The sequence below is a fragment of the Sander lucioperca genome, chromosome 23 (genome assembly GCF_008315115.2).
Source record: "Sander lucioperca isolate FBNREF2018 chromosome 23, SLUC_FBN_1.2, whole genome shotgun sequence".
Taxonomy (NCBI): domain Eukaryota; kingdom Metazoa; phylum Chordata; class Actinopteri; order Perciformes; family Percidae; genus Sander; species Sander lucioperca.
The window spans coordinates 10,227,485-10,253,282 of record NC_050195.1 but is presented as its reverse complement, the minus strand read 5'-3'; the positions used below and the strand labels follow the sequence as shown (position 1 = coordinate 10,253,282).

The 25,798-nt window shown below is 37.9% G+C and overlaps 1 protein-coding gene across 1 annotated transcript in view; it reads right to left on the bottom strand.

Annotated features, from left to right (window-relative positions):
• Nucleotides 1–25,798, bottom strand: part of LOC116040047 (cadherin-10) — a 79,265-nt gene that overhangs the window by 9,719 nt on the left and 43,748 nt on the right. Inside the window, exons 6-11 of the mRNA XM_031285279.2 lie at nucleotides 23,639–23,826; nucleotides 19,012–19,265; nucleotides 13,459–13,595; nucleotides 11,937–12,058; nucleotides 9,364–9,481; nucleotides 8,854–9,105 (exon numbers count right to left, since the gene is read on the bottom strand). Coding sequence (XP_031141139.1) covers nucleotides 8,854–9,105; nucleotides 9,364–9,481; nucleotides 11,937–12,058; nucleotides 13,459–13,595; nucleotides 19,012–19,265; nucleotides 23,639–23,826 — 1,071 coding nt within the window. The remainder of the gene's footprint in view (nucleotides 1–8,853; nucleotides 9,106–9,363; nucleotides 9,482–11,936; nucleotides 12,059–13,458; nucleotides 13,596–19,011; nucleotides 19,266–23,638; nucleotides 23,827–25,798) is intronic.

The window sequence follows — 25,798 nt, the reverse complement described above, 5'->3', positions numbered from 1 at the left end:
TGTCGAAAAAAGTTTTAAAAAAGCCATAGTATAGTATGTTGAAAAAAGCCATAGTAGAGCATCTTGAAAAAAGTCATAGTATAGAATGTTGAAAAAAGTCATAGAAAAGTTATAGCATAGTACGTTGAAAAACTTCATAGTATAGTATGTCCAAAAAGTCACGAAAAGCCATAGTATAGTAAGTCGAAAAAAGTCATAGTATAGTAAGTCGAAAAAAGTCATAGTATAGTATGTTGAAAAAAGTCATACTATAGTAAGCCGAAAAGAGTCATAGTAGAGTATGTCAAAAAAGTCATGGTATGATGTAGTATGTCAAAAAAGTCATAAAAATCCATAGTATAGCATGTTAAAAAAAGTAATAGTATAGTATGTCGAAAAAAGTCATAAAAAGTCATAGTATAGCATGTCGAAAAAAGTAAAAAAAAGCCATAGTATAGCATGTTGAAAAACGTCATAGTATAGTATGTCGAAAAAAGTCATAAAAAGCCATAGTATAGCATGTCGAGAAAACTCAAAAAGCCATAGTATACCATGTCAAAAAAAGCCATAGTATAGTAAATTGAAAAAAATCATAGTATAGTATGTCGAAAAAAGCCATAGTAGAGTATGTCAAAAAAAGACATAGTATGCTGTTGTATGTCGACAAAAATCATAAATAAGTCATAGTATAGTATGTCAAAAAAGTCATAGTATAGTATGTCAAAAAAAGTCAAAAAAGTCATAGTATAGTTTGTCGAAAAAGTTAAAAAAAAGTCATAGTATAGTATGTCGAAAAAACAAAAAAAGCCATGGTATAGTAGGTAAAAAAAAGTCATAAAAAGCCATAGTATAGCATGTTGAAAAAAGTCATAGTATAGTATGTCGAAAAAAGTCATAGTATAGTATGTTAAAAAAAAGTCATACTATAGTAAGCCGAAAAAAGTCATAGTATAGCATGTCGAAAAAAGTTTTAAAAAAGCCATAGTATAGCATGTCGAAAAAAAAAAAAAAAGTCTTAGTATTTCATGTCGAAAAAACTCAAAAAGACATAGTGTAGCATGTCGAAAAAAGTAAAAAAAAAAGTCTTAGTATAGCATGTCGAAAAAAGCCATAGTATAGTAAGTCGAAAAAAGGTCATAGTATAGTATGTCGAAAAAAGTGATAGTATAGTAGGTCAAAAAAAGTCAAAAAAGCAATAGTATAGCATGTTGAAAAAAGTCAAAAAAAAGCCATAGTATAGAACAGGGGTGGCGAACCTGTGGCTCTTGAGCGGTATGCGGCTCTTTGCCTGCTCCTGTGAGGCTCTTATTGTGTGGCTGGGGGCTGTGTCATTGGTTGATTGTTGTTTTTAACTTATCTGAAACATACAGTATTTCAGATAAGTAAAAAAAAAAGACACATTTGAATGCATCTGCCAATACATTTGCCAATTATTTTAAAATGGAAAATAATGCAGCAGAGTTTTGAGGACAGATTCTGCAACCTGAGGAAAAACAGCGGCCACAGATCACCTTCCTCGTTAACCCTTTCACTGCTGAATCCGACTGTTTGAAAGCCCCTTTAGTGACAGATGAGTGAGAGAGTTGCTTCGAGTGGCCACAACCGAGTTCAAGCAAGACCTGAAAAGGACTGTGGATAACAAAGACTGTCAGGTTTCCCACTGAGTCAATCTAAGTGAGAAAAAAAAAATATGAAAACTGCTATGTATTATGACTGTCATTAGATCTGGAAGACACTGTTGCTGTTGTAGTGTGGACGTGCATGTGTTGTGTGGCTTTTTGCTATGGTGCGTTTTTTTTTGTGGCTCTTTATACCTAACTGGTTGGCCACCCCTGGTATAGAATGTTGAAAAAGTCACAAAAAGCCATAGCATATTAGGTCAAAAAAAGCCATAGTATAGTATGTTGAAAAACGTCATAGTATAGCATGTTGAAAAAAGTCATACTATAGTAAGCCGAAATGAGTCATAGTAGAGTATGTCAAAAAAGTCATAGTATAGTATGTTGAAAAAACCTATAGTATAGCATGTCGAAAAAAGTTTTAAAAAAGCCATAGTATAGCATGTTGAAAAAAGTAAAAAAAAAAAGTCTTAGTATAGCATGTCGAAAAAACTCAAAAAGCCATAGTATACCATGTTGAAAAAAGCCATAGTATAGTAAGCTGAAAAAAATCATAGTATAGTATGTCGAAAAAAGCCATAGTAGAGTATGTCAAAAAAAGACATAGTATACTGTTGTATGTCGACAAAAATCATAAAAAAGTCATAGTATAGTATGTCAAAAAAGTCATAGTATATTATGTCGAAAAAAGTCAAAAAAGTCATAGTATAGTATGTCAAAAAAGTCATAGTATATTATGTCGAAAAAAGTCATAGTATATTATGTCGAAAAAAGTCAAAAAAGCCATAGTACAGCATGTTGAAAAAAGTCATAGTATCGTATGTCGAAAAAAGTCATAGTATAGTATGTTAAAAAAAGTCATACTATAGTAAGCCGAAAAAAGTCATAGTATAGCATGTTGAAAAAAGTTTTAAAAAAGCCATAGTATAGCATGTTGAAAAAAGTTTAAAAAAGCCATAGTATAGCATATCGAAAAAAAAAAAAAAAAAAAGTCTTAGTATTTCATGTCGAAAAAACTCAAAAAGCCATAGTGTAGCATGTCGAAAAAAGTAAAAAAAAAAGTCTTAGTATAGCATGTCGAAAAAAGCCATAGTATAGTAAGTCGAAAAAAGGTCATAGTATAGTATGTCGAAAAAAGCCATAGTATAGCATGTTGAAAAGGTCACAAAAAGCCATAGCATATTAGGTAAAAAAAAGTCATAGTATAGTATGTTGAAAAAAATCATAGTATAGTGTGTTGAAAAAAGTCATACGATAGTAAGCCGAAATGAGTCATAGTAGAGTATGTCAAAAAAGTCATAGTATAGTATGTCGAAAAAAGTCATAAAAAGCCATAGTATAGCATGTCGAAAAAAGTTTTAAAAAAGCCATAGTATAGTATGTCGAAAAAACTCAAAAAAAGCCATAAAATATAGTAGGTCAAAAAAAGTCATAAAAAACCAAAGTCATAAGTCATGAAAAGCCATAGCATAGCATGTCAAAAAAAGCCATAGTAGAGTATGTCGAAAAAAGTCATAGTATACTGTAGTATGTCGACAAAAGTCATACAAAAGTCAAAGTATAGTATGTCAAAAAAGTCATAGTATAGTATGTCCAAAAAAGTCAAAAAAAGTCGTAGTATAGTATGTCGAAAAAAGTCATAAAAAGCCATAGTATAGCATGTTGAAAAAAGTCATAGTATAGCATGTCGAAAAAAGTTTAAAAAACAGTCTTAGTATAGCATGTCGAGAAAACTCAAAAAGCCATAGTATAGCATGTCGAAAAAAGCCATAGTATAGTAAGTCGAAAAAAGTCATAGTATAGTATGTTGAAAAAAGCCATAGTAGAGCATCTTGAAAAAATTCATAGTATAGAATGTTGAAAAAAGTCCTAGAAAAGTTATAGCATAGTACGTTGAAAAACGTCATAGTATAGTATGTCGAAAAAAGCCATAGTAGAGTATGTCGAAAAAAGTCATAGTATACTGTAGTATGTCGATAAAAGTCATAAAAAAGTCATAGTATATATAATATATCCAAAAAAGTAAAAAAAAGTCATAGTATTGTATGTCGAAAAAACTCAAAAAAAGCCATGGTATAGTATGTCGAGAAAACTCAAAAAGCCATAGTATACCATGTCGAAAAAAGCCATAGTATAGTAAGTCAAAAAAAGTCAGAGCATAGTAGGTAAAAAAAGTCATAAAAAGCCATTGTATAGCATGTTGAAAAAAGTAATAGTATAGTATGTCGAAAAAAGTCATAGTAGAGTATCTCAAAAAAAGACAGTATACTGTAGTATGTCGACAAAAATCATAAAAAATCATAGTATAGTATGTCAAAAAAGTCATAGTATAGTATGTCCAAAAACGTCAAAAAAAGCCATGGTATATTAGTCAAAAAAAGTCATAAAAAGCCATAGTATAGCATGTTGAAAAAAGTCATACCATAGTATGTCGAAAAAAGTCATAAAAAGCAATAGTATAGCATGTCGAAAAAAGTTTAAAAAAGCCATAGTATAGCATGTCGAAAAAACTCAAAAAGCCATAGTATAGCATGTCGAAAAAAGTCATAGTATAGTATGTCGAAAAAGTTAAAAAAAAAGTCATAGTATAGCATGTCGAAAAAAAGTCATAAAAAGCCATAGTATAGCATGTCGAGAAAACTCAAAAAGCCATAGTATACCATGTCAAAAAAAGCCATAGTATAGCATATCGAAAAAAGTCATAGTATAGTATGTCGAAAAAAGTCATAGTATAGTAAGTCGAAAAAAGTCATAGTATAGTATGTTGAAAAAAGTCATACTATAGTAAGCCGAAAAGAGTCATAGTAGAGTATGTCAAAAAAGTCATAGTATGATGTAGTATGTCAAAAAAGTCATAAAAAGCCATAGTATAGCATGTTGAAAAAAGTAATAGTATAGTATGTCGAAAAAAGTCATAAAAAGTCATAGTATAGCATGTCGAAAAAAGTTAAAAAAAGCCATAGTATAGCATGTCGAAAAAAGTTAAAAAAAAGCCATAGTATAGCATGTTGAAAAAAGTCATAGTATAGTATGTCGAAAAAGTTAAAAAAAAAGTCATAGTATAGCATGTCGAAAAAAAGTCATAAAAAGCCATAGTATAGCATGTCGAGAAAACTCAAAAAGCCATAGTATACCATGTCAAAAAAAGCCATAGTATAGTAAATTGAAAAAAATCATAGTATAGTATGTCGAAAAAAGCCATAGTAGAGTATGTCAAAAAAAGACATAGTATGCTGTTGTATGTCGACAAAAATCATAAAATAGTCATAGTATAGTATGTCAAAAAAGTCATAGTATAGTATGTCGAAAAAGTTTAAAAAAAAGTCATAGTATAGTATGTCGAAAAAGTTTAAAAAAAAGTCATAGTATAGTATGTCGAAAAAAGTCAAAAAAAGCCATGGTATAGTAGGTAAAAAAAAGTCATAAAAAGCCATAGTATAGCATGTTGAAAAAAGTCATAGTATAGTATGTTAAAAAAAAGTCATACTATAGTAAGCCGAAAAAAGTCATAGTGTAGTATGTTAAAAAAAAGTCATACTATAGTAAGCCGAAAAAAGTCATAGTATAGTATGTCGAAAAAAGTTTTAAAAAAGCCATAGTATAGCATGTTGAAAAAAGTTAAAAAAGCCACAGTATAGAATGTTGAAAAAGTCACAACAAGCCATAGCATATTAGGTCAAACAAAGTCATAGTATAGTATGTTGAAAAAAGTCATAGTATAGTATGTTGAAAAAAGTCATACTATAGTAAGCCGAAATGAGTCATAGTAGAGTATGTCAAAAAAGTCATAGTATAGTATGTCGAAAAGTCATAAAAAGCCATAGTATAGCATGTCGAAAAAAGTTTTTAAAAAGCCATAGTATAGCATGTTGAAAAAAGTAAAAAAAAAAAGTCTTAGTATAGCATGTCGAAAAAACTCAAAAACCCATAGTATACCATGTCGAAAAAAGCCATAGTATAGTAAGTTGAAAAAAGTCATAGTATAGTATGTCGAAAAAAGTCACAAAAAGCCATAGTATAGTAAGTCTAAAAAAGTCATAGTATAATATGTTGAAAAAAGTCATACTATAGTAAGCTGAAGAAAGTCACAAAAAAGTCAAAGTATAGTATGTCGAAAAAAGTCAAAAAAATAGTCATAGTATAGTATGTCAAAAAAAGACATAGTATACTGTTGTATGTCGGCAAAAATCATAAAAAAGTCATAGTATAGTATGTCAAAAAAGTCATAGTATAGTATGTCGAAAAAAGTCAAAAAAGTCATAGTATAGTATGTCGAAAAAGTTAAAAAAAAAAGTCATAGTATATATAGTATGTCGAAAAAACTCAAAAAAAGCCATAGTATAGCATGTTGAAAAAAGTCATAGTATAGCATGTCGAAAAAAGTTAAAAAAAGCCATAGTATAGCATGTCGAAAAAAGTTAAAAAAAAGCCATAGTATAGCATGTTGAAAAAAGTCATAGTATAGTATGTCGAAAAAGTTAAAAAAAAAGTCATAGTATAGCATGTCGAAAAAAAGTCATAAAAAGCCATAGTATAGCATGTCGAGAAAACTCAAAAAGCCATAGTATACCATGTCAAAAAAAGCCATAGTATAGTAAATTGAAAAAAATCATAGTATAGTATGTCGAAAAAAGCCATAGTAGAGTATGTCAAAAAAAGACATAGTATGCTGTTGTATGTCGACAAAAATCATAAAATAGTCATAGTATAGTATGTCAAAAAAGTCATAGTATAGTATGTCGAAAAAGTTAAAAAAAAAAGTCATAGTATAGTATGTCGAAAAAGTTTAAAAAAAAGTCATAGTATAGTATGTCGAAAAAAGTCAAAAAAAGCCATGGTATAGTAGGTAAAAAAAAGTCATAAAAAGCCATAGTGTAGCATGTCGAAAAAAGCCATAGTATAGTATGTCAAAAAAAGTCATAGTATAGTATGTCGAAAAGTCAAGTAAATATATAACAATATACTATATATATATATATATATACTATATATATATAGTATGTCGAAAAAACTCAAAAAAAGCCATGGTATAGTAGGTCAAAAAAAGTCATAAAAAGCCATAGTATAGCATGTCGAAAAAAGTCATAGTATAATGTGGTGAAAAAAGTGACAAAAAAGTCATAGCATAGTAGGTCGAAAATAGCCATAGCATGTAGAAAAAAGTCAAAAAAGCCATATGATAGTATGTCGAAAAAAGTCATAGTATACTAAGTCGAAAAAAGTAAAAAAAAGCCATAGTATAGTAGGTCGAAAAAAGTCATAGTATAATAGGTCGAAAAAAGTCATAAAAAGTCATAGTATAGTAAGTCGAAAAAAGTCAAAAAAAGCCATGGTATAGTAAGTCGAAAAAAGTCATAGTATAGTAGGTCGAAAAAAGTCATAAAAAGTCATAGTATAGTAAGTCGAAAAAAGTCAAAAAAAGTCATGGTACAGTAAGTCAAAAAAAGTCATAGTATAATAGGTCGAAAAAAGTCATATGTCAAAAAAGTCATAGTATAGTGTGTTAAAAAAAGTCAAAAAACCCATAGTATAGCATGTCGAAAAAAGTCATAGTGTTGAAAAAAATTACAAAAAAGCCATAGTATAGTAAGCCAAAAAAAGTCATAGTATAGTATGTCTGTAAAGTCAAAGTATAGTATGTTGAAAAAAGTCATAGTATAGTATGTCGAAAAAAGTCATAGTATAGTATGTTGAAAAAAAGTCATACTATAGTAAGCCGAAAAAAGTCATAGTATAGTATGTCGAGAAAAGTCACAAAAAAGTCATAGTATGTCGAAAAAAGTCATAGTATAGTATGTCGAAAAAAGTCAGTATGTCCAAACATTTTTAAAAAAAAGTTATAGGATAGTATGTTGAAAAAAGGCATAGTATACCATGTCGAAAAAAGTCATAGTATAGTATGTCGAGAAAAGTCACAAAAAAGTCATAGTATAGTATGTCGAAAAAAGTCATAGTATAGTATGTCGAAAAAAGTCATAGTATAGTATGTCGAAAAAAGTCAAAAAACCCATAGTATAGCATGTCGAAAAAAGCCATAGCATAGTATGTTGAAAAAACTCAAAAAAGTCATAGTATAGTAGGTCATAAAAAGTCATAGTATAGTATGTTAAAAAAAAGTCATAGTATACTATGACTTTTTTTGAGTTTTTTCAACATACTATATATATAGTGTTTTGACAAAAGTAAAAAAAGCCATAGTATAGCATGTCGAAAAAAGTAAAAAAAAAGCCACATGATAGTATGTCGAAAAAAGTAAAAAAAAACCATAGTATAGTACTAGGTCGAAAAAAGTCATAGTATGTCGAAAAAAGTCATAGTATAGTAAGTCGGAAAAAGTCATAGTATAGTATATTGAAAAAAGTCAGTATGTCCAAACATTTTTAAAAAAAGTCATAGGATAGTATGTCAAAAAAAGTCGTAGTATATGTCAAAAAAGTCAAAAAAGCCATAGTATAGTATGTCAAAAAATATATAGTAGTGATGATAAAAAGTAATAAAAATGTCATAGTATAGAATGTCGAAAAAAGTCATAGTACAGGATGTAGAAAAAAAGTAGTAGATTAGTATGTCATAAAAAGTCAAGTATAGTATGCTGAAAAAAAGTCACTAAATAACACGTCATAAAATCTCATATTATAGTTTGTCAAAAAAAGTCATAGTAGTTTCGAAAAGATCATTGAAAAAATTATGAAAAATGTCATATATAATATAGTCTAAAAATAGTCATACTATAATGCATCAAAAAAGTCATAGTATTCATAGTACAGTATGCTATACAAAATTTCCAAAGAAATGTCAAAAAGTCATGAAGAATATCTCAAAATGTCCTAAAATGCCATATTATAGTATGTCATAAAAATGTAATAAGAAGTCAGAATATAGTAAAACAAAAAATGGCATCAGAGTTATGCATATAAGCATAACTTTGGGTTGCAGTAAAGCACAATGTTCCATTTTCTCAGCTGAGATGCTGTAGATCTTTGCTGCTTCATTGTTCAAATCAAATTAACATGTCAGCTGTGGTCACTGGAAGAATTACCGCCCACAAGAAGTGAAGAATCAAATTAAGGAGTGAAATACAAAACTGTCTCTTTATCACCTGGAAGAGGGGCTTTGCAACATAAGGAAGTTCTTGAGTGTAGCTTTTATAAACACTCAAATCTAATACTCAGTAAAACCAACTGGGTTAAATAAAGCTTAAAATCTTTGCAAGATGGAGTTGAAGGTGGTTGCTTATCATGCAGTCTGTACTCACTGAGCAGAATGATGACACAGAGCAAAATGGCCACCAGGGCTCCCGTGCTGAGTCCCGCCCTCGCGGTGAATGCCTCGGCGTTGCACAGCTTCATGTTGCCCTCGCGATCGCAGGTGCACACTCTGATGGTCAGGGTGTTGGTGCTGCTTTGCATGGGGAACTCTCCATCAGAAATGACCACAGGCACGTGATAAATGCTCTTCTGCAGACTGTTGTAGCTGTTCCTCCTTGTTAGGATCCAGGCCGTGTTGTCTGAAAACAACAGGATGTCCAGTTACTATGCAGCAATCCATAACCTGAATGAATATTTCAATAAACTCTACTAGAAATTTCATTTGGACTGTGAATGTGCTTTTAGTGCCATGAGATCAAAAACTATAAATCACATCATGGGCAGTACAGCACTGGATGTGGTTAAGTTTAACAACAGGTGTAAGTGCCTTATGGAAACATTATACAGACGATTGAAGTTAATGTGATGACCACAAGCATCAGCCGAGAGTGTATTACCTTTGTTATCACGGACAGAGAAGTTGGCCTTCCCAGCAGCCTCCTGTGCGAGACTGAAGAAGAATCGGTGTCCTCCGAGTGGCTCGTCAGGGTCTGCGGCGCTCACGGTTTGGATCCTCTGAAAAAAAAAACAGAGGTGATTTACACATTAAACTTCTAGCAGCCACATTTAAGGAACTCAACATTAGCTATGAATAACTAAGCAATTCAACATAATATAACCATCTCAGAAGGATTCAATAGAGACACTTATTCGCTCTAGGAATGAATCACTTAATCACTGATAAACCTGATTGATGTTTACCTGTAGATGTGAGTATGCTAGTATTTGATCAGCTCTTCTTTTCATTATATGCAAAATAAATTGAGCTGTTTTGGCTAATCCATCCATCCATCCATCCATCCATCTTCTTCCGCTTATCCGGTAACGGGTCGCGGGGGTAGCAGCTCCAGCAGGGGACCCCAAACTTCCCTTTCCCGAGCCACATTAACCAGCTCCGACTGGGGGATCCCGAGGCGTTCCCAGGCCAGGTTGGAGATATAATCCCTCCACCTAGTCCTGGGTCTTCCCCGAGGCCTCCTCCCAGCTGGACGTGCCTGGAACACCTCCCTAGGGAGGTGCCCAGGGGGCATCCTTACCAGATGCCCGAACCACCTCAACTGGCTCCTTTCGACGTGAAGGAGCAGCGGCTCTACTCCGAGCTCCTCACGGATGACTGAGCTTCTCACCCTATCTCTAAGGGAGACGCCAGCCACCCTCCTGAGGAAACCCATTTCGGCCGCTTGTACCCTGAGCTGTTTTGGCTAATCCAGTGAATTAAAACACCTGATAAATCAAAGTAATACATAACACTGATGAAAATCTTTGATGGCAATCAAAGAATAGGCCATAAGTCAAGTCCAGCTCCTTCATTTACAACATTGCTCACAATGACCTAATACAATAAAATATTAAAAGAATAGCTACCTCAGTACAAACAATTTAAAACATTTCCATTGGTTAACACATTTCTATTGTCTTATGCTATACAGTATGTTGCCATATTGGCCAACACTAGCTGGAAACGATCTAATTAACAAAGATAGGCTTGTATTTGCATGTTAACATCAGCTGTTAATTCTGGTTAAAGAGGTGCAAGACAAACAGTTAATGGCAAGCTAACAAGTAATACACCTCAAAGATTCCCTAACAGTAATTTAAAATACAAACACATTGTACTTCAGTCCACTACATTTAACCGGCAACTATAGTTACTTTGCAGATTCAGATTAGAAATACATAATGTATAAATACATAATACATTCTGATGTATTATAATTAAAAAAATAGTGGGATTAGTTTTACCAGCTGCCACTTTAAGGTAATGCTTTCACATTAATGCATCACTAGTTATAATCCAATAATATAAAATGGGTTATTCTGCGTCATTAGTCCTTTTACTTTTGGCACTTTAAGTATATTTTGATGCTTAAAATTTTGAATGCAGGACTTGTCACAGAGTGACAGTGATTTCTTCACAGATGTATTGCTTCTTTTACTTCAGGAAAAAAAAAGAATAAGTACATCTTCCATCATTGCAGCTGAGGTCTAATATGATATCCAATATAATAAAAGATAATATTCTGTACAGACTGTACTTTTTTTCTGAGTATTACATTGTGCAAGACTAACAAGTCAAGGCTTGGGTCATCACATGTCCTGTGAGCCCAGATAAACTAGACTAAACTAGACCGCGACATTTGGTTCAGACCCGAGTGTGAACACACAATGTCTGGTGCAATTTACAAATGATAGTCAAACTCAAAGTGTCAAAGTGTATGTGTAATGTGTCCCAACATTTTGGGTTTCCAGCTTAGGGAAAATGGCAGCAGTGCAACGAAAAAGACAGCTGTAAAATTGTGATGTGTATTAAAGGTCCCATATTGTAAAAAGCGAGTGTCGTTTTTGGATTATAAAGCAGGTCAAGGTGCTATTTAAATACTGTGAAACTATCAAAACGCTCAATCCACAGCCAGTATTCAGAAACTGCGCCTTTAAACTCAAGACTTCCATACGGTTGTAATGTCACAAGTATACTATATATAGGTAGAAAGTGCCACCACAGTGCTGTTACAGTCATTCCCCAGCTGCAATAACGGTACAGAGACATGAGAGTGCAGATGTGGAAGACCCAGAAATGCTGACCAATCACAGCAGACTGGGCTCTTTGACGAAGGGGCCTTAAAGAGACTAAAACGGAGTGTTTCAGACAGAGGGTGAACACAGGTATATATTCAGATAGTATAAGAAAAATTCATTCATTAAATCATGTAAACATGTTCTAGTAGAAACTGCAATTACATGTATGAATCTGACAATAACCATGATATGGAACCTTTGAATAGATACAAATAGCAATGCAGCTTTTTAACCTCCCACCCATCTAGTATTTCTAGCTTAAAACACACGTGACAGATTTACAAATGCTCTCTGATGTCTGCTAATTAAATGCTGAACTGGAAACGGACACATAATCCTAATTGGGAAGTCAAGATGAAACCATGACTACTGCTTTATGTTTGGTCATACCAACCTGATTAGCCTTTGCGTTCTCACACACAAACGTCTCGTAATTGGTGGCGAATGTTGGAGCGTTGTCGTTGACGTCCAGCACTCTGATGTAAACAGGCACACGGCTGATCTGGCGCGGGTTGTCTGGGAAACGGAAAGGTGGGAACAGTGAATTTACACAGATAATTATATCTCTACCTAAGAAAACTGTCATAGTACACGAGAAGTGTGGCATTTGCCTGTTTCCATGCACACGGTAATGCAAGTGTTGTGAAACAACAGTGTAATTGTGATATTGACATTATTATACATATTATGTGACATGTAAATGACTATAAATAAATCATATACATAAATACAATTAAGGTTAACACGTCTTAATTAGTCTCTACTTGCACTCTATAAAAAGTATTTTCCTTACATGCATGCCTTACATCCTTACATAGCATAATATGGTATATTTCGGCAGCACTAATTTAATCATTAATCAACAGACATCTCAGACTCAGCAATCTTCTGCTCTGAGTATATTTGCATATGTCCTTTGCATATTTGCAAGGAAACAGTTTGTACACTTTTCCATACAACTTATATTAACTTATATTTCCTTTTTTTATTTATATTTCTTTTGTAATTATTCTCATGTTCTTTATTGCACACTAGCTTTTTGGCACTTATTGAACATATTGAAGGAACATGTGAAAAATTAAACTCTTGAAATTAAGGACAAAATTAGTCATAGTAAAACAGTGAAACTTATCACTTCCTGTAGATGTTTCACATTGAAAGTCTACAAGGAAAGTGAAGGAATTATAGTGTTTAAGCTACTGGAAATGGCTCATTATGTTAATCGTATTAAACACGTGCTAGAAGTGTTAGGTGTCATTGTTACATTAATGTTACATTAATGTAACAATGACAACACATCCTGTATATGTTTCACATAAAAAGTCTTCCAGGAGCTCAAAGGGCACAACACATGTTGGCTTTCAAGGTGAAACTGCAGGAGGTGTTGTTTAATTGACAGTAACGTAACACCAAGGCAAGGCAAGGGAAGACAAAATGAATTCGTCAATGAGATCAGTGATAAAATGCAGCAGGTTGTTGAGTTCAACTTGAGATTGTTGTTGGTCTAATGGAAATAAAGCTGTGGACATTATACTGAATTTATCAAGACAACAAGTACACATGAAGGAAGTGTTGAGTTTACAGTCAATTAAAACGGTAGGAGATCAGAGAACAGGGCTAATTTGTAAAATCACAATAACATGAAACATTAGTATTAAAAGTTTATTGGTCTATTTCAAATTAAAAGACCCTGGCCATGTTTTGAGAGTTTACTGCATTCTAGAGCAACTGGGGTGGAGACAATCCAGCCAATACTGGGTGTGGCTGGCAGTGACTGTTCTCTATAAAACACCCTTTTGTCACTTCAACACAACATTCAGAGGTTGGTATACATTTCAAAAATCCAATTTGGCCAATAGAATAACAGGAAGTGGGAGAACAAAAAAAAGCTCTGCTTCCCGTCCTGCCTCACTTACTGAACTCTGTGGCGATGACGGAGATGTTGTGCCAGGCGCTCTCTTCTCTGTCCAGCTCCCTGAGGATGAACACTGACCCGTTGCCTGCATGGACGTTGAACATCCTGTCCATGTCTGTGCGCCGATCAATAGAGTACCTGCTCAAAACACATACACATACAAAGATAGACTTCTAAACTTTGTCTGGCTGTGTGGAAGTGTGCCATGTTCCCTAGTTGAGGGATACAGAGTACAGTCACATTTACAGAGTTTCTCAGGTGTGTCCGGAGTGATAGCGCTCACATTTACTGGTGAGTCTCGGTAAAATTGACATTCTGTGTGGGTAGAAGGGTTTCAGCAGGCAGGAGGCAATCAAAACAAGTTTGAATATGCATGATGGACTTGTCTGCACTCAGACATAATTTCCTTACTTCGCTATTCATACCACACAAGAACGCATTAAGAAAAAGATAAATTTTAGCATTAATCCAAGCAGTGGTTTGCCCTCAGAAGAAAGGGCAAATTTGTTGAATAGAACAAAATTGGTTTTTACCTACACAAATGAGCCAAGCTACAGGAGGTAAATAACCGCTTCTAAACATTTTCAGACTACTTTTTACAGGGTCACTTTACACATATGTTAAAAAAGCACATTTTCTCATTTACTCTTTGTGTTATCTAACCATGCAGATAGTTTTAGGTTTGCGTGCACAACTTTAAACATATCTGCCTCTGAAGCATCTGCCACCACACAAATACAGTGGTGTATGGAATTTCACGTGTGCAGCTACAGAACAGCAACAAAAACAATGTACTAGTAACTTTGGATAATCAACACACCTCACTGTCAACATATAGAGACATATATAGACTTTCATATAGAGTAGGAGGTCTTATCCAGCTTTACCACAATATTGTTTCTAGCAGATGCTGCTGTCACTCACAGGTTGATTGGCAGGTCTTTTACAGATTCTCGCAATTGCTTTGACACAACCCTCAAATAAAAAATTCTCCCACAAATAACTGCATTCATGTTGGATTTCACCCAGAATACAAATGTCTTGAACACATAAAACCAAAACCATCTGCATGACTAGATACAACTAGAGGTAAGTAAACCAGTGTGATTTGGGTGAAGTAGTCTCGCATTGCCAGACCTTCCTCAACAGCGCTGCAGAGGAAGGTCTGGCTAGTCCACATTGCAATCCGGGATGAGAGACAAACGTGCTCTGGTTTATTGGCATTTCTTTAAACCAATCACAATCGTCTTGGGTGGCACCCAGCGGAGCCACGGTGCCGTCAAAATAGCCTTTGGAAGGAACTTGTTTTGTGTATGTTCAAAAGTTGTTTTAGCCGTGCAACAGAAAACTAATATTGGACAGATAGTCTAGCTAGCTGTCTGGATTTACCCTGCAGAGATCTGAGGAGCAGTTAACCATAGTCCTCATAAATCCATCGGAGTTTCAAATTACAACACAAAGAAAGCAGAAGGTAATGGGACATCCGAAAAGAGTGACATCTGGCAGAATTTCCAGCAGAACGAGAGCAATCCCAGAAGTGGAACGTCGGGGATATAGACTGTGGGTGACGTGACCCTTTAAAACCATTTAAGACCCTTTAAAGTGACCCTTGTCTTCCATGGGTCTTGAATCGCCCTGCCTTGTGTTCATGATGGATTTATGTAAGTGTTTGCAGTCCCACGAACACAGATATACACACAAACGAGCCAACAGGTTATCCAGTCGTGTTATTTTTCTCTGCTTTTAGACTACTGTGATACATCAGTGTGATTAATGGAGTAGCAGGCATCACGAGGGCCGGCATAAGAGGGAGGAGACCCCTGAGGGGAGACTATCAACCCAGTCTCTCAATGCACCGCCGCATTGCTCTCCCCTCTCCGCAGTTGCTTCCCCCCCAGCCCCTCCCCACTGCTTCTCCTGCATCAACTATTTTAGCGTCTTTATCTAAAAACTCCCTCCTCGTCTCTGCCTGCCTCTCCTCTCCTCCAACTACCTCGCCGGCCCCCTGACAGTAACTCTAACCTCGTTAAATCTGCGTCGGCCGTGGGCTTTACTAATTGCTTTTCTAATATTCCCAATAATTCAGCTGGCTGGGCCTAACCCTTCCCCTGATTAATGACAGAGAGATAACAGTGTGCCTCGTCCTGACCGGGCACCCAAAGTGCTGCTCTCAGCATGCAGGCAGCTGGCTGGATGGGAGGCCAAGCAGAAGGACATGTAGGGTTACAGAAATGTTAGTGATCAGCGGATTGGGACATATATCCTCTTTGCTCCCTACAGAAGCTACATGACCAGCTGGCTTGATAGTATTTTCAGAAGATATTCTTCAAGAACAAGAGTTAGTGGGAATCCAGCAAAAGTATTGATTTGGGGATTTGCAGGTCAAAAGATGTCGAGCTTGACCTGGGCTATATTTGGGTGAAAGTTTTTCAAGATGCTCTAAGCGATGTCACGTGTTTTTTAGGCTACAACATTTTTTGTCACATACAGCAAACATCTCCTCACTATCCGCTAGCTGCCTGTCCCCTGAACACACTGTAAAAAAAATGTAGTCTCTGTAGACAGCCCAGGCTCCACAAACGCCAACAAAAACAAACTGGCCAACCTGCACCACAAAACATAGCAAACAGTCTTCCAGCGTTCCAGCCAATAACCGACAAGAAGGATTTGGGGGTTGGGGTTGGGGGGTTAGTGCGTGGAAGCACGGAAGGGAGGGGGAGGGGAAGGGATGAGAAGGAGGGAGGGGTGAGCTAGCCTCGTTTTGTTTGAAAATACTTTGAACGTCAACAAGAAGTGCCGTCACCCAACATCGCTTAGAGCATCTTTAAGGTTTCATATAATGGTAGTTTCAACAACATTTAAATGACTATATTGCAATGCAAAGCAATTCCTAGCTACATTTGGAAATATATTCATGTAAATTGTGTTGAAAAGCTGTTATATGGAACCCAGTTGACATGCATGCAGACGTCTTTGCTTACTGAGGGATTTGTGTTTACATCCTGCCATCCATGCCTAAATGTGCTCGCGTCTGCATGTGTTGTGGTGAGCTAATAAAGATAACCGTCTCAGTGACTTCCTTATGCCAGGCAGCCCCCAGGCTGCCCGGGCCCTCCTCTTCCAATGTGCAGGTTTAAATGCCACAGGGTAGCTACCTTTTTGATGATGGGCGATAAAAGAGAAAGATATCATATTTGACACCTGCAATAAAGTGGTAGAACTTCAACCTTGAGAGCCAACTCCCTTAGTGCATCATAAAAATGAAAAAGTCTTTGAGACAGAGTGGAAGACGTAGCCTCACACCCCACTGCCATTACTCCTGTTTAATAGAATACTTGCATAATTTGGAAATCTCCATGAAATAAGTTGTGTAAGTGAACTTTTGTCACAGTTCAGCATTTGGTATGTCTAACAGAACAATGTGTCTCTACCATGGCCTCATTACGTATTTTAATGCTGTTTATGGCTGAAAATATTAGCACCCTTGCAGTTTTTTCTTCAAATAACACACTATTTCTAGGAGAAAATTGTGAAATGAAAACATCTTCTGGTATTCACATATGTGTTTTCAAAACAAAAAAAGCTGAAAGAAATAATGAATTCAATCTTATTCCACACATAAATCCAAACAATGGCCTGGACAATGTTACTGGCACCTTTTTAGAAGTTGCAAGAAACAATTGGATTTCAAGCAGGTGATTCTTCTTGAACACACCTGGGGTAGATTACAGTGGCCTGCAATCCAATTATCACTCATTCAACCTGTTTAAATGGAACAAAGTACTCATTGTGCTGTTAAGAGAAAAGATGTCCACCATGCGCAATGTTATCAAGACGTTCCCAAGGTACTGTAGCCAACCTCTCCAGAAGAGGACGCAAGAGAAAGGTTTGTAGCAAACAAAGATTGTAGCAAAGGATTGCTTGAATAGTGCAGAAAGGACCTCAGACAACTGCAAAACAGATTCAAGCTGACCCAAATAGACATAAGGTACAACCATTTCAACTCGCACCATCCGTTGCCAACTCAATGAAAGGGGGTTCTATGGTAGGAGACCCAGGAGGACCCCACTGCTGAGAAAGACACACAAGAAAGCCCAGCTGGTGTTTGCTAAAACACACCTGAACAAGCCAAAGTCCTGAAGCTTTTTGGTAAATCCCATTAAATCTATGTTTAGAAAAGCCTTCAACGAAAACAACATTGACGAGGTTGTTTTGGGGTTGCTTTGCTGCCTCTGGTACTGGGTGCCTTGAATCTGTGCGTGGCATCATGACTTCAGGAGATTGCCAAGGTATTTTGGAGCGCAATGTTCCCCCCAGTGTCACAAAGCTGCATCTCTGTCGAAGGACATGGGTCCTCAAATAGCACCCAGGAATGGTTAAAAAACAACAACACTGGACTGTTCTAAAGTGGCCAGTAATCAGTCCAGATCTGAATCCCATTGGACCTGAAAAGAGATCTTGGATACAACATTTGGAAGTAGACATCGTTCAAATCTAAGAAGACTGGAGGAGTTTGCAAAAGAAGAGCGGGCCAAACTGCCAGTGGAGTGGTGTGGAAATCACATTGAAGTCGATAAAAAGCACTTGACAGCTGTTATTTTCTTCAAAGGCTGTGCTATTGAATATTAAATCTACTGTACGTGAACGGCTAGTGAGCTGCTACCATTGAAGTCTATGATCATTTATGTACACAGTCTTGTACCTTTGCCTTTCTTGAATCAAATCAAATCAAATCATCAAGTGATTTATGGCGATTCATCTTGTGGCCGGTTGGCTTGGTTCCAGGCTTAAAACTCGTTGTATAAGCATTTTCTAACACGTCAATGGACGAATTGAATGGGGAAAATCCCTTCTGGAACCGGAAAATTTAATTAAATTCAATTCAATTGTATTTATAGTATCAAATCATAACAAGAGTTATCTCGAGACACTTTACAGATAGAGTAGGTCTAGACCACACTCTGTAGTTTACGAAGCCCCAACTATTACAGTGGTTGCCTCAAGAGCAAGCATTAGCAGTAGCTATTGCGACAGTGGCAAGGAAAAACTTTGAATTTGAATAGTCATAATAAAGATAGTGGAACAGTGGCCACAATGGTAGTCGTAGTAGTTCATGTCATAGTAGGGCACAGCAGGGCGTTATGGGGTGTAATGTGGCACAGCAGCCTGGGTGGACGCGGTTGGACGCAGCAGGACGCAGTCGGATACTGCGGGGAATCGCAGAGCGTAGCAGGGTGTAGTAGGTCCATAGTGACAGCTGCAACCAAGACCCCGGTCTTTAGAAAGTAATATCTACATAAATAGTTCTCCCATGCAGTCCAAGACCACGTTAACACAATATATGTCGTCCACAGAAAAATGCATCCAAAATGTCACAATTAGAGAAAAAATTCCTGCAACTTAAAAATGTAAAAGGACCACTCTGTGATTTACTTAGTAGCTTCTCCCTGAACTTTCGCCCATATCCGTGCATCTCACGGCCTATCCCACAATAAGGAAATAGGCCATGAGATGCAGTGGTATGTGCCCCTTGATACGTGATGTGGTCCAGTACCTGACGAGGCTGTTTTTGTCGTCAGGATCAGACGCGCTGACGGAGCCGATGACGGTGTTCCTGGCTGCGTCCTCTTTGACCTCCATGACGTAGCTGGTGCGCTCGAACACCGGCGGCTCGTCCACGTCCTCCACGATGATCTTGATGGTGGCCTCGTCCCTGAAGGGGCCCACGGAGAAGAAGCGAGGGTTGATGTGGGAATTTTCCACCTGAATACGGAGACTGTACTGACGCTTCCTCTCAAAGTCCAGAGGCTGTAAAATAGAAACAAAATGTCTGAGTGAGCCATTTAACATACTGTGACTTCACTAGGGCTGGGTATCGTTCAAAACCTTTGGATACCGGTACCGGTACCGATACCAATACCAATACCGTGACTTCGATACCGGTTCCAAAATGATACTTTTTTCTATACTAATTTTATAAAATCCATTATAACAAAAAAAAATTACAACATATGACACAAATCTTATTATTTATGTTTAAGCTCTTACTACATGAGAACGTAGAGTTTTTCCTGCGTGTCTCTATGACATGTAACATTAAACAGCCAATCACAAACATTATTAGATCTTGGAAGCATGCTGCATGCTGGCCCACTGACACTGATGAGATTTTCTGCTTAGGTATTGACATTGGGTATTGAATGACAAGGCATTTTTCGATACTCGATACTATAAAGGCAATTCGTCGGGGCCTAAAAAGTGTTGAATTCGTTACCCAGCCCTAGACTTCACTTGTTTCTTTGTTTTCTTGAATTAAAAAGAAAATTCCCCTCTGACGTTTTGTTTGTCCCTTAAAGTTTACTTTTAAACACTCATTTGTATGCAGCGACACGTTCAGCTGTTGATTTCAGAAAAACTAATATCCATTCAGAGCATCCTGCCACATTTAATTTCAGGTCAGATTGGGATTTTATTCATTAAACTGGCAATCTTTTCCAGAGCGTCGTCTAATGAGCGCGTGTGAAGGGGCTCAGTGTCATGTTCAACGACACTAACAAGACTGTTGATGGACACACATGGGCTGCTCCATAGATCAGACCTGTGCTCCTTTGGACATGTAAAGGCCTTTCATTAACTGCTGCCACATCCTGAATAATGTGACTGATGTGGCATTTGGGTGGAAAACTAACATGACAACAACATGGTCGGGTTTAATGTAAAAACATAAAAGGTACATTTAGCCAGGGAGTCTGGTTGGACAAAGCAGTATTTATTGTTTTAACTAGACAGTGTATTTTCATTTTTTACTTTCTGTGTCTTTAGGCAGAAACAAAGACATGCCAACTTCTTGGATGTTTGTGCTTTTTAACTTCCTGATCCCTGCCACACTACGAAACAATCAATCAAAGTTGTTTCTCGATGTCTGCTTGGTGACATCTGTTCACTTTGTTCTTTTGTTAAATGAAAAGATCAGTGCATCAGATAAGTATATAAGCAACAGAGAAAATATTGCAATATGGAGTGTCAGTGGATGGTGAGCCTTTGGTGTGCTGTTTCATTCAACTGCAAGATGGAAAATATGAAATTGTAACGCAGGGAAAAAAACCATTCATGTCTTTAATTTGTAAGGAAGTATCAAGATTGTACATGTTTTCTTAAATTTGAATCTATTAATAATGGCGAAGGATTAAAAAGAACTAAAACCTACAAAATAAAACAAGATCATGACATATTCTGTTGAAGGACACATCTGTTGAGCACCACTACCTCTGCGTTTATATTTAAGGTGTGTAGCTCACATGGGCGATTAAAGACCTTTTTTAGGGGGGCTTAAGCCCCTAAATTTCATCTCAGCCCCCCCCAAAATTAACAATAATAAAAAACAATTTTTTTTAAAATCAAATTTGGTGTTTCAAGTTAGAGTTTGCGAAATTGTCTGTTCGTGACAGAGGGCAAACAATTACAGGTTCAAAGGGCTTAAAGCACTTGTAACCCCGTCAAGGAAATGGTTAACAGAAACATAGTTTGGGCCAATCGGAGGTGGTTGTGCCAGACTCCCGCCTTTGGCTGAGTGTCTATCTAATCTGTCACAGGGAGAGCAGGAGTGCAGTTGTGAAGTTTATCGTTGGTAGTCCCCAGAGAAGAAGTTGGTAATTTCATGGCGCAGATTAGAACCCAAATTGAAACGTAAACTACTAAATTAGCTGAATGTTAGAACATTGGGTCGTTATTACTGTGACTTATAAATGTCAAGTTTAGGTAAAAATGTTAGCTGACGTTGTTGTTCCGTAGCTAGCTCAGAGATTATTGGCTAATGAAATTACTGATTTTGCATGTGGGGGGGGGGGTTGTTAGTGTATCCGTGTCACATTCTCATTAGGGACTGAGTCCCCCTAAAGGTCTGATCCCAGAATCGCCCCTGGTAGCTCACATTGAATAGATGATGGTAATAAAGCATTCTATGAATATAACTAATAGAAATGGCTTCATTTTGTGGATGTTGCTTTTGCTAGTAATAGTAATGTAATGTTTATTTATGCTCAATATTTTCTGTTGGTATACATGCTTTCATCCTACCCATTTGTTTGCTTAAAATGAAGCAGCTTTGTTTTTTTTCATGTGTGATCGCCTATAATCATGCATCGAGTTTACACTGCTCTTACAGCTTATAATGTATTAATGTATGGACTGCACACAATGATTACTAGCCTGATTCCTGCACGATTGCTAATGTTTTCCATCCTTGTGCATTTCAGTGCAGTTGGGGGTATGTTTTTTGCTTTTATGTTCCTTTTTTGAACTTTTTTTTTTTTTAAGTTGTAGCCACTGAAGGTATCCCCCCATTGATGGGAATAATTGGGGAGCGGAGCATTTTAATGAATGTGCTGAGCAGGAGCAGCTGGATCAGAGTGAGCTGCTGAGCAGGCGGCCTACTGTACATATTAAAGGATGGCGGGTCCGCGGTCGTTGGAAACAGCCAATGAATGCGTGGAAAAGTCCAGCTGGAACGAGCCGTTTTATCAAGCCATGAATAATAACATAATTTGAGTCAGTTGAGTCAGTCATTTTGTGTTAAGGCGGGGGGGGGGGCGCACCTTAATGGGAGGAATGAGTTGCTTGGAAGGACCAGTACAAGCGGAGATGGGACACACTCCCACTTGACAAGCCCATTTAATTAGTAGGTTCAGAATTAGGGCATGCTCACTCCCCACATACTCTCTGCCCGCACACCACATCCAACAGTACTGCCGCGGCTACAAAAGGCAATTATGTCATCGTCCACTTAAGGATGGCATGATGGAAGCGATCAATCGGAAGCTGCAGCGAGAGCGCTTGATAAGGCAACTGCCAGATTCTGTTGAACACATCAGAAACACCCCACAGCACACTGCTGAATGCTGCGATCCATCCTGAGCATCAATATTTCTGCTTTGGTCTCAGCTCAGAGGAAAAAAAATCTCACTCAAAACACATGTACTGGGTGTGTAGGCGAGTGTTGAAGTTGAAATCTAATAACTCCTGTGTCCATCCTCTGGCTGTCAGAGCGTATGGAAATTAAAAAGTTTCTATCACTTTCTTCTTTATTGAGTGCAGTTCACTGTGTTAATTTATTTCCCCTTTTTTTCTGCCCAAATGAGAAGTGTGATGCTCATAAGCAATGATGTAGGTTTGGTTAGTGGGATAAAGGGGGGGTTCTAAAACAACAACAATACAAACACCCAATACAAAAGTAAAACTGTAAATGTTATTTCCTACATTTAGTTCAACTAATCTAGCAAATAATACATTATGACATTGTTATGCTGTCCATAATAATTGCAGGCTAACAATAAAGCAATTAATACGCCCTTACCCTACTTAAAATCATTGTTAGTGTCATTCATGGTGACCTGGTATTATGAGAGAAAATGTATTTGTGTGGTGGTTATTTTTTCATCCATTCAACGTATTCACATTCTGTAATTACCTCTCTGCTGTATATAGTAGTTTTCATTGATAGTGCCGGAGTCCGCTTCATATAAAGGTTTTCAACTGGTAAAACACAGGGGGGCTTTTAATGGGAACCAGTCACCAGAAACGCATTTGTCACAGCAGTTAGCGCCTACTGTGATCTCTCATCGAAAATATGTCCACAAAACAAGACATGTCATTTTCGGGCGAATCAGTTCTAAACATTGCAGGATTACAGAAAAAGAAGGAACAGCCACAGGGAGCTGTTAGATGAAGAGCTGTGGGCTGCACACCTCCGACTCTTCAGCAAGGTAACAAACTTGACAGCGTCCTGCTGTTGTGTGGAAAACTTTGCGCGCCGTGTGCAGCATGAAATCGGATTGCGGTTGCTCATGGCCTGACGGAAAAAGGTGAAAAACTACACCATTGCCGATAACACCCCTCACAGAAGCGTTTTTATGGATCATACTGCAGTTCTAGGCAAGACCCGCCCTACGAGGCAGCCTAATTGGTTGAGGTTAGGCACTGGCCTGGAGGAGTTAAGGTTAGGATAGCTGATTGGTCAGGGGTTAGGACCTGGACAAATCGGGTTCCGTTGTCACCAGGCGAGCATGGAAGCCTGGTAAATGGCCAATCGTAGAGTGTGTATGCAATTGAAGGGCGGGTCTTGTCTAGAACTGCAGTGGGTTCCATAATAACGCCTTACAGAACACCAACGGAGAGTCTCTGACCTTCCTCAGCACGATGACACCGTCTTGTGTGCTCCTATTGGTGGAGATATCGAACATGCCGGGGCCGTCGCTCCCGATGATCCTGTAGTCCATCTCCGCGTTCTCGCCGATGTCGGCGTCCATAGCCCGGATCACACCCACCACAGACCCAAGCTCGGTGGACTCGGGCACTCTGAACTCGTAGACGGCTGGAGAGAAAGAATTGTATCTTTGTGATTGGCATGAAAAGATGTACAAAACAAGACAAAGTTACGACGAGGGAAGTCTCGGGAGTCAAAGATTGAGTGTGTGAGCAGGGCCATGACAACTGGAATCATGGCCCTGGTATTTCTTTTCATATTCCAGTTCCAGTTGTCCACACAAGGATGCAATTCTTTTAAGATTATATCACAATTAAAAGCATAATCGAGAAGCATTAAAGCCATTAAATCCACCCAAAGATTAATTTACAAAGACAGAGAGGATACTCCTGCAAAAAAAAAAAAGCAAACACCACCGCCCCCGACACCCGACAAGCGCCATAACCTGCATACTTTTTATGACCCTGTTAGTGAAAAAATAAAAGAGTGTAAGCCGGTGAGTCAGAGAGCAAGAATACAAGAGAGCAAGTCAGGGAGAAAGTGAGTCGGAGCCAACCAGAGAGCAGCAATATACGAGCCAGCCGGAGAGGGAGAGTGTGAAAAGGAGAAACCGTGTGGGAGATTTAGTGCTGCAACGTTTGTAGATCAGTTGTGGAGCAGCCATTTCATATGCCGTAAAACATATTTCATTTCCAAAACAGACATTTGGCCTTTCGCGTAAGTTGCTACAAGCGGTATTGACTCACTACTCAGAAGTTTAGGATGTAACATAAATTCTGGGCCAATTTACTCAACATAAATTAATTGCTTCTTCCTCTTCTTTTTTTTTTTTTTTAGTTTGTAAGATGATTTCCTGGTTTGAGGCGGAAAAATTGATGGTTGCCTGTCGGCCGCAGCGGCCCCAGCTGCATCTCGTATGCTTAAATAAATAGCTGGACGGCGGGAGGGAGCGGGCGTGATATACACACAGCCTGCGGAGACAAACAGCACTGACACACTAATAAAACATGCTGACAGTGTTTTGGCAATGCCTGAGTCGGCAGGTCTCTGTGACGCTGACACTTGCCTCCACACACACACACACACACATACACACACACACACACACACACACACACACACACACACACACACACACACACAGAAGAAAGCGACGCACTACGAGAAGGTTTCCCTAGGCCAACAGGTATTTAGCATGAGGTGGAAAAAAAGAGGCATCACTCCGGCAGACAACAATGATATCGCTTCCTGACACTCTACCTCCTCTGGGTGTCCCATTACAATATCTCTTCCTCTTTCAACCTTGCCCTCTCTCTGTCTCTCTCTCCCCTCCATCACAGGCTGTCTTTCTGTCGTCTGAATCACTCTTCTTCTTTCTTCCTCTATCTTCCCCTCGTGTCACCTCCTCCATCCCTGTTGTATCCATCTCCCTCCTTCCTCTCACTGTTCATTCATTGGTGCAGGGGCTGAGATGGCAGTGTCTGCCCCCCCCCATCCCTGTGAGTGATAAATGGGGGAAGGGCGGGAGTTCTGCGGTCGTGTGCTGGTATTGCGTTCGCGGCTGTGCACACAGTCGCCCGCTGCTGTTGATATGATCCGCCCGCAGTCGCCGTTTGCCAGATGCACGAGAGGAAGTGATACGGGTGGGAGGAGGGGGGTGGGGGAGAGTAGAAAGGGAGACAATGTGTGAGACTGAAAGTGAGTAGGAAGGGAGGACTGATGATTGATGACTGAGAGGGGTAACAAAAAGAGGGGGGAAATGCACCAAGGACAGTTGGAGCATTGAATTGAGAACATTGGTTTTATGGAGTAAAAGGCAGCAAAAGAAAGACTTAATAGCATGAGATGGACAAAGAGAGAGGACGAGCAAGGGGGATAAAACTCAGAGAATGTACTCTCCTCATTTAATAGGGATTACAGGGCTGATCTGATGCACTTTGCAGGACCCTTCGCTCTGTCATATGGCTCTATATTTAATTATTCGCTGCCTTTAAGAGGCCCGCCTTAGTCGCACAAAACCCAGAGCTCCCTGCAATAATCCAAATTCATTTTGAAACTGACACCAGATGGGGGCTGCCTG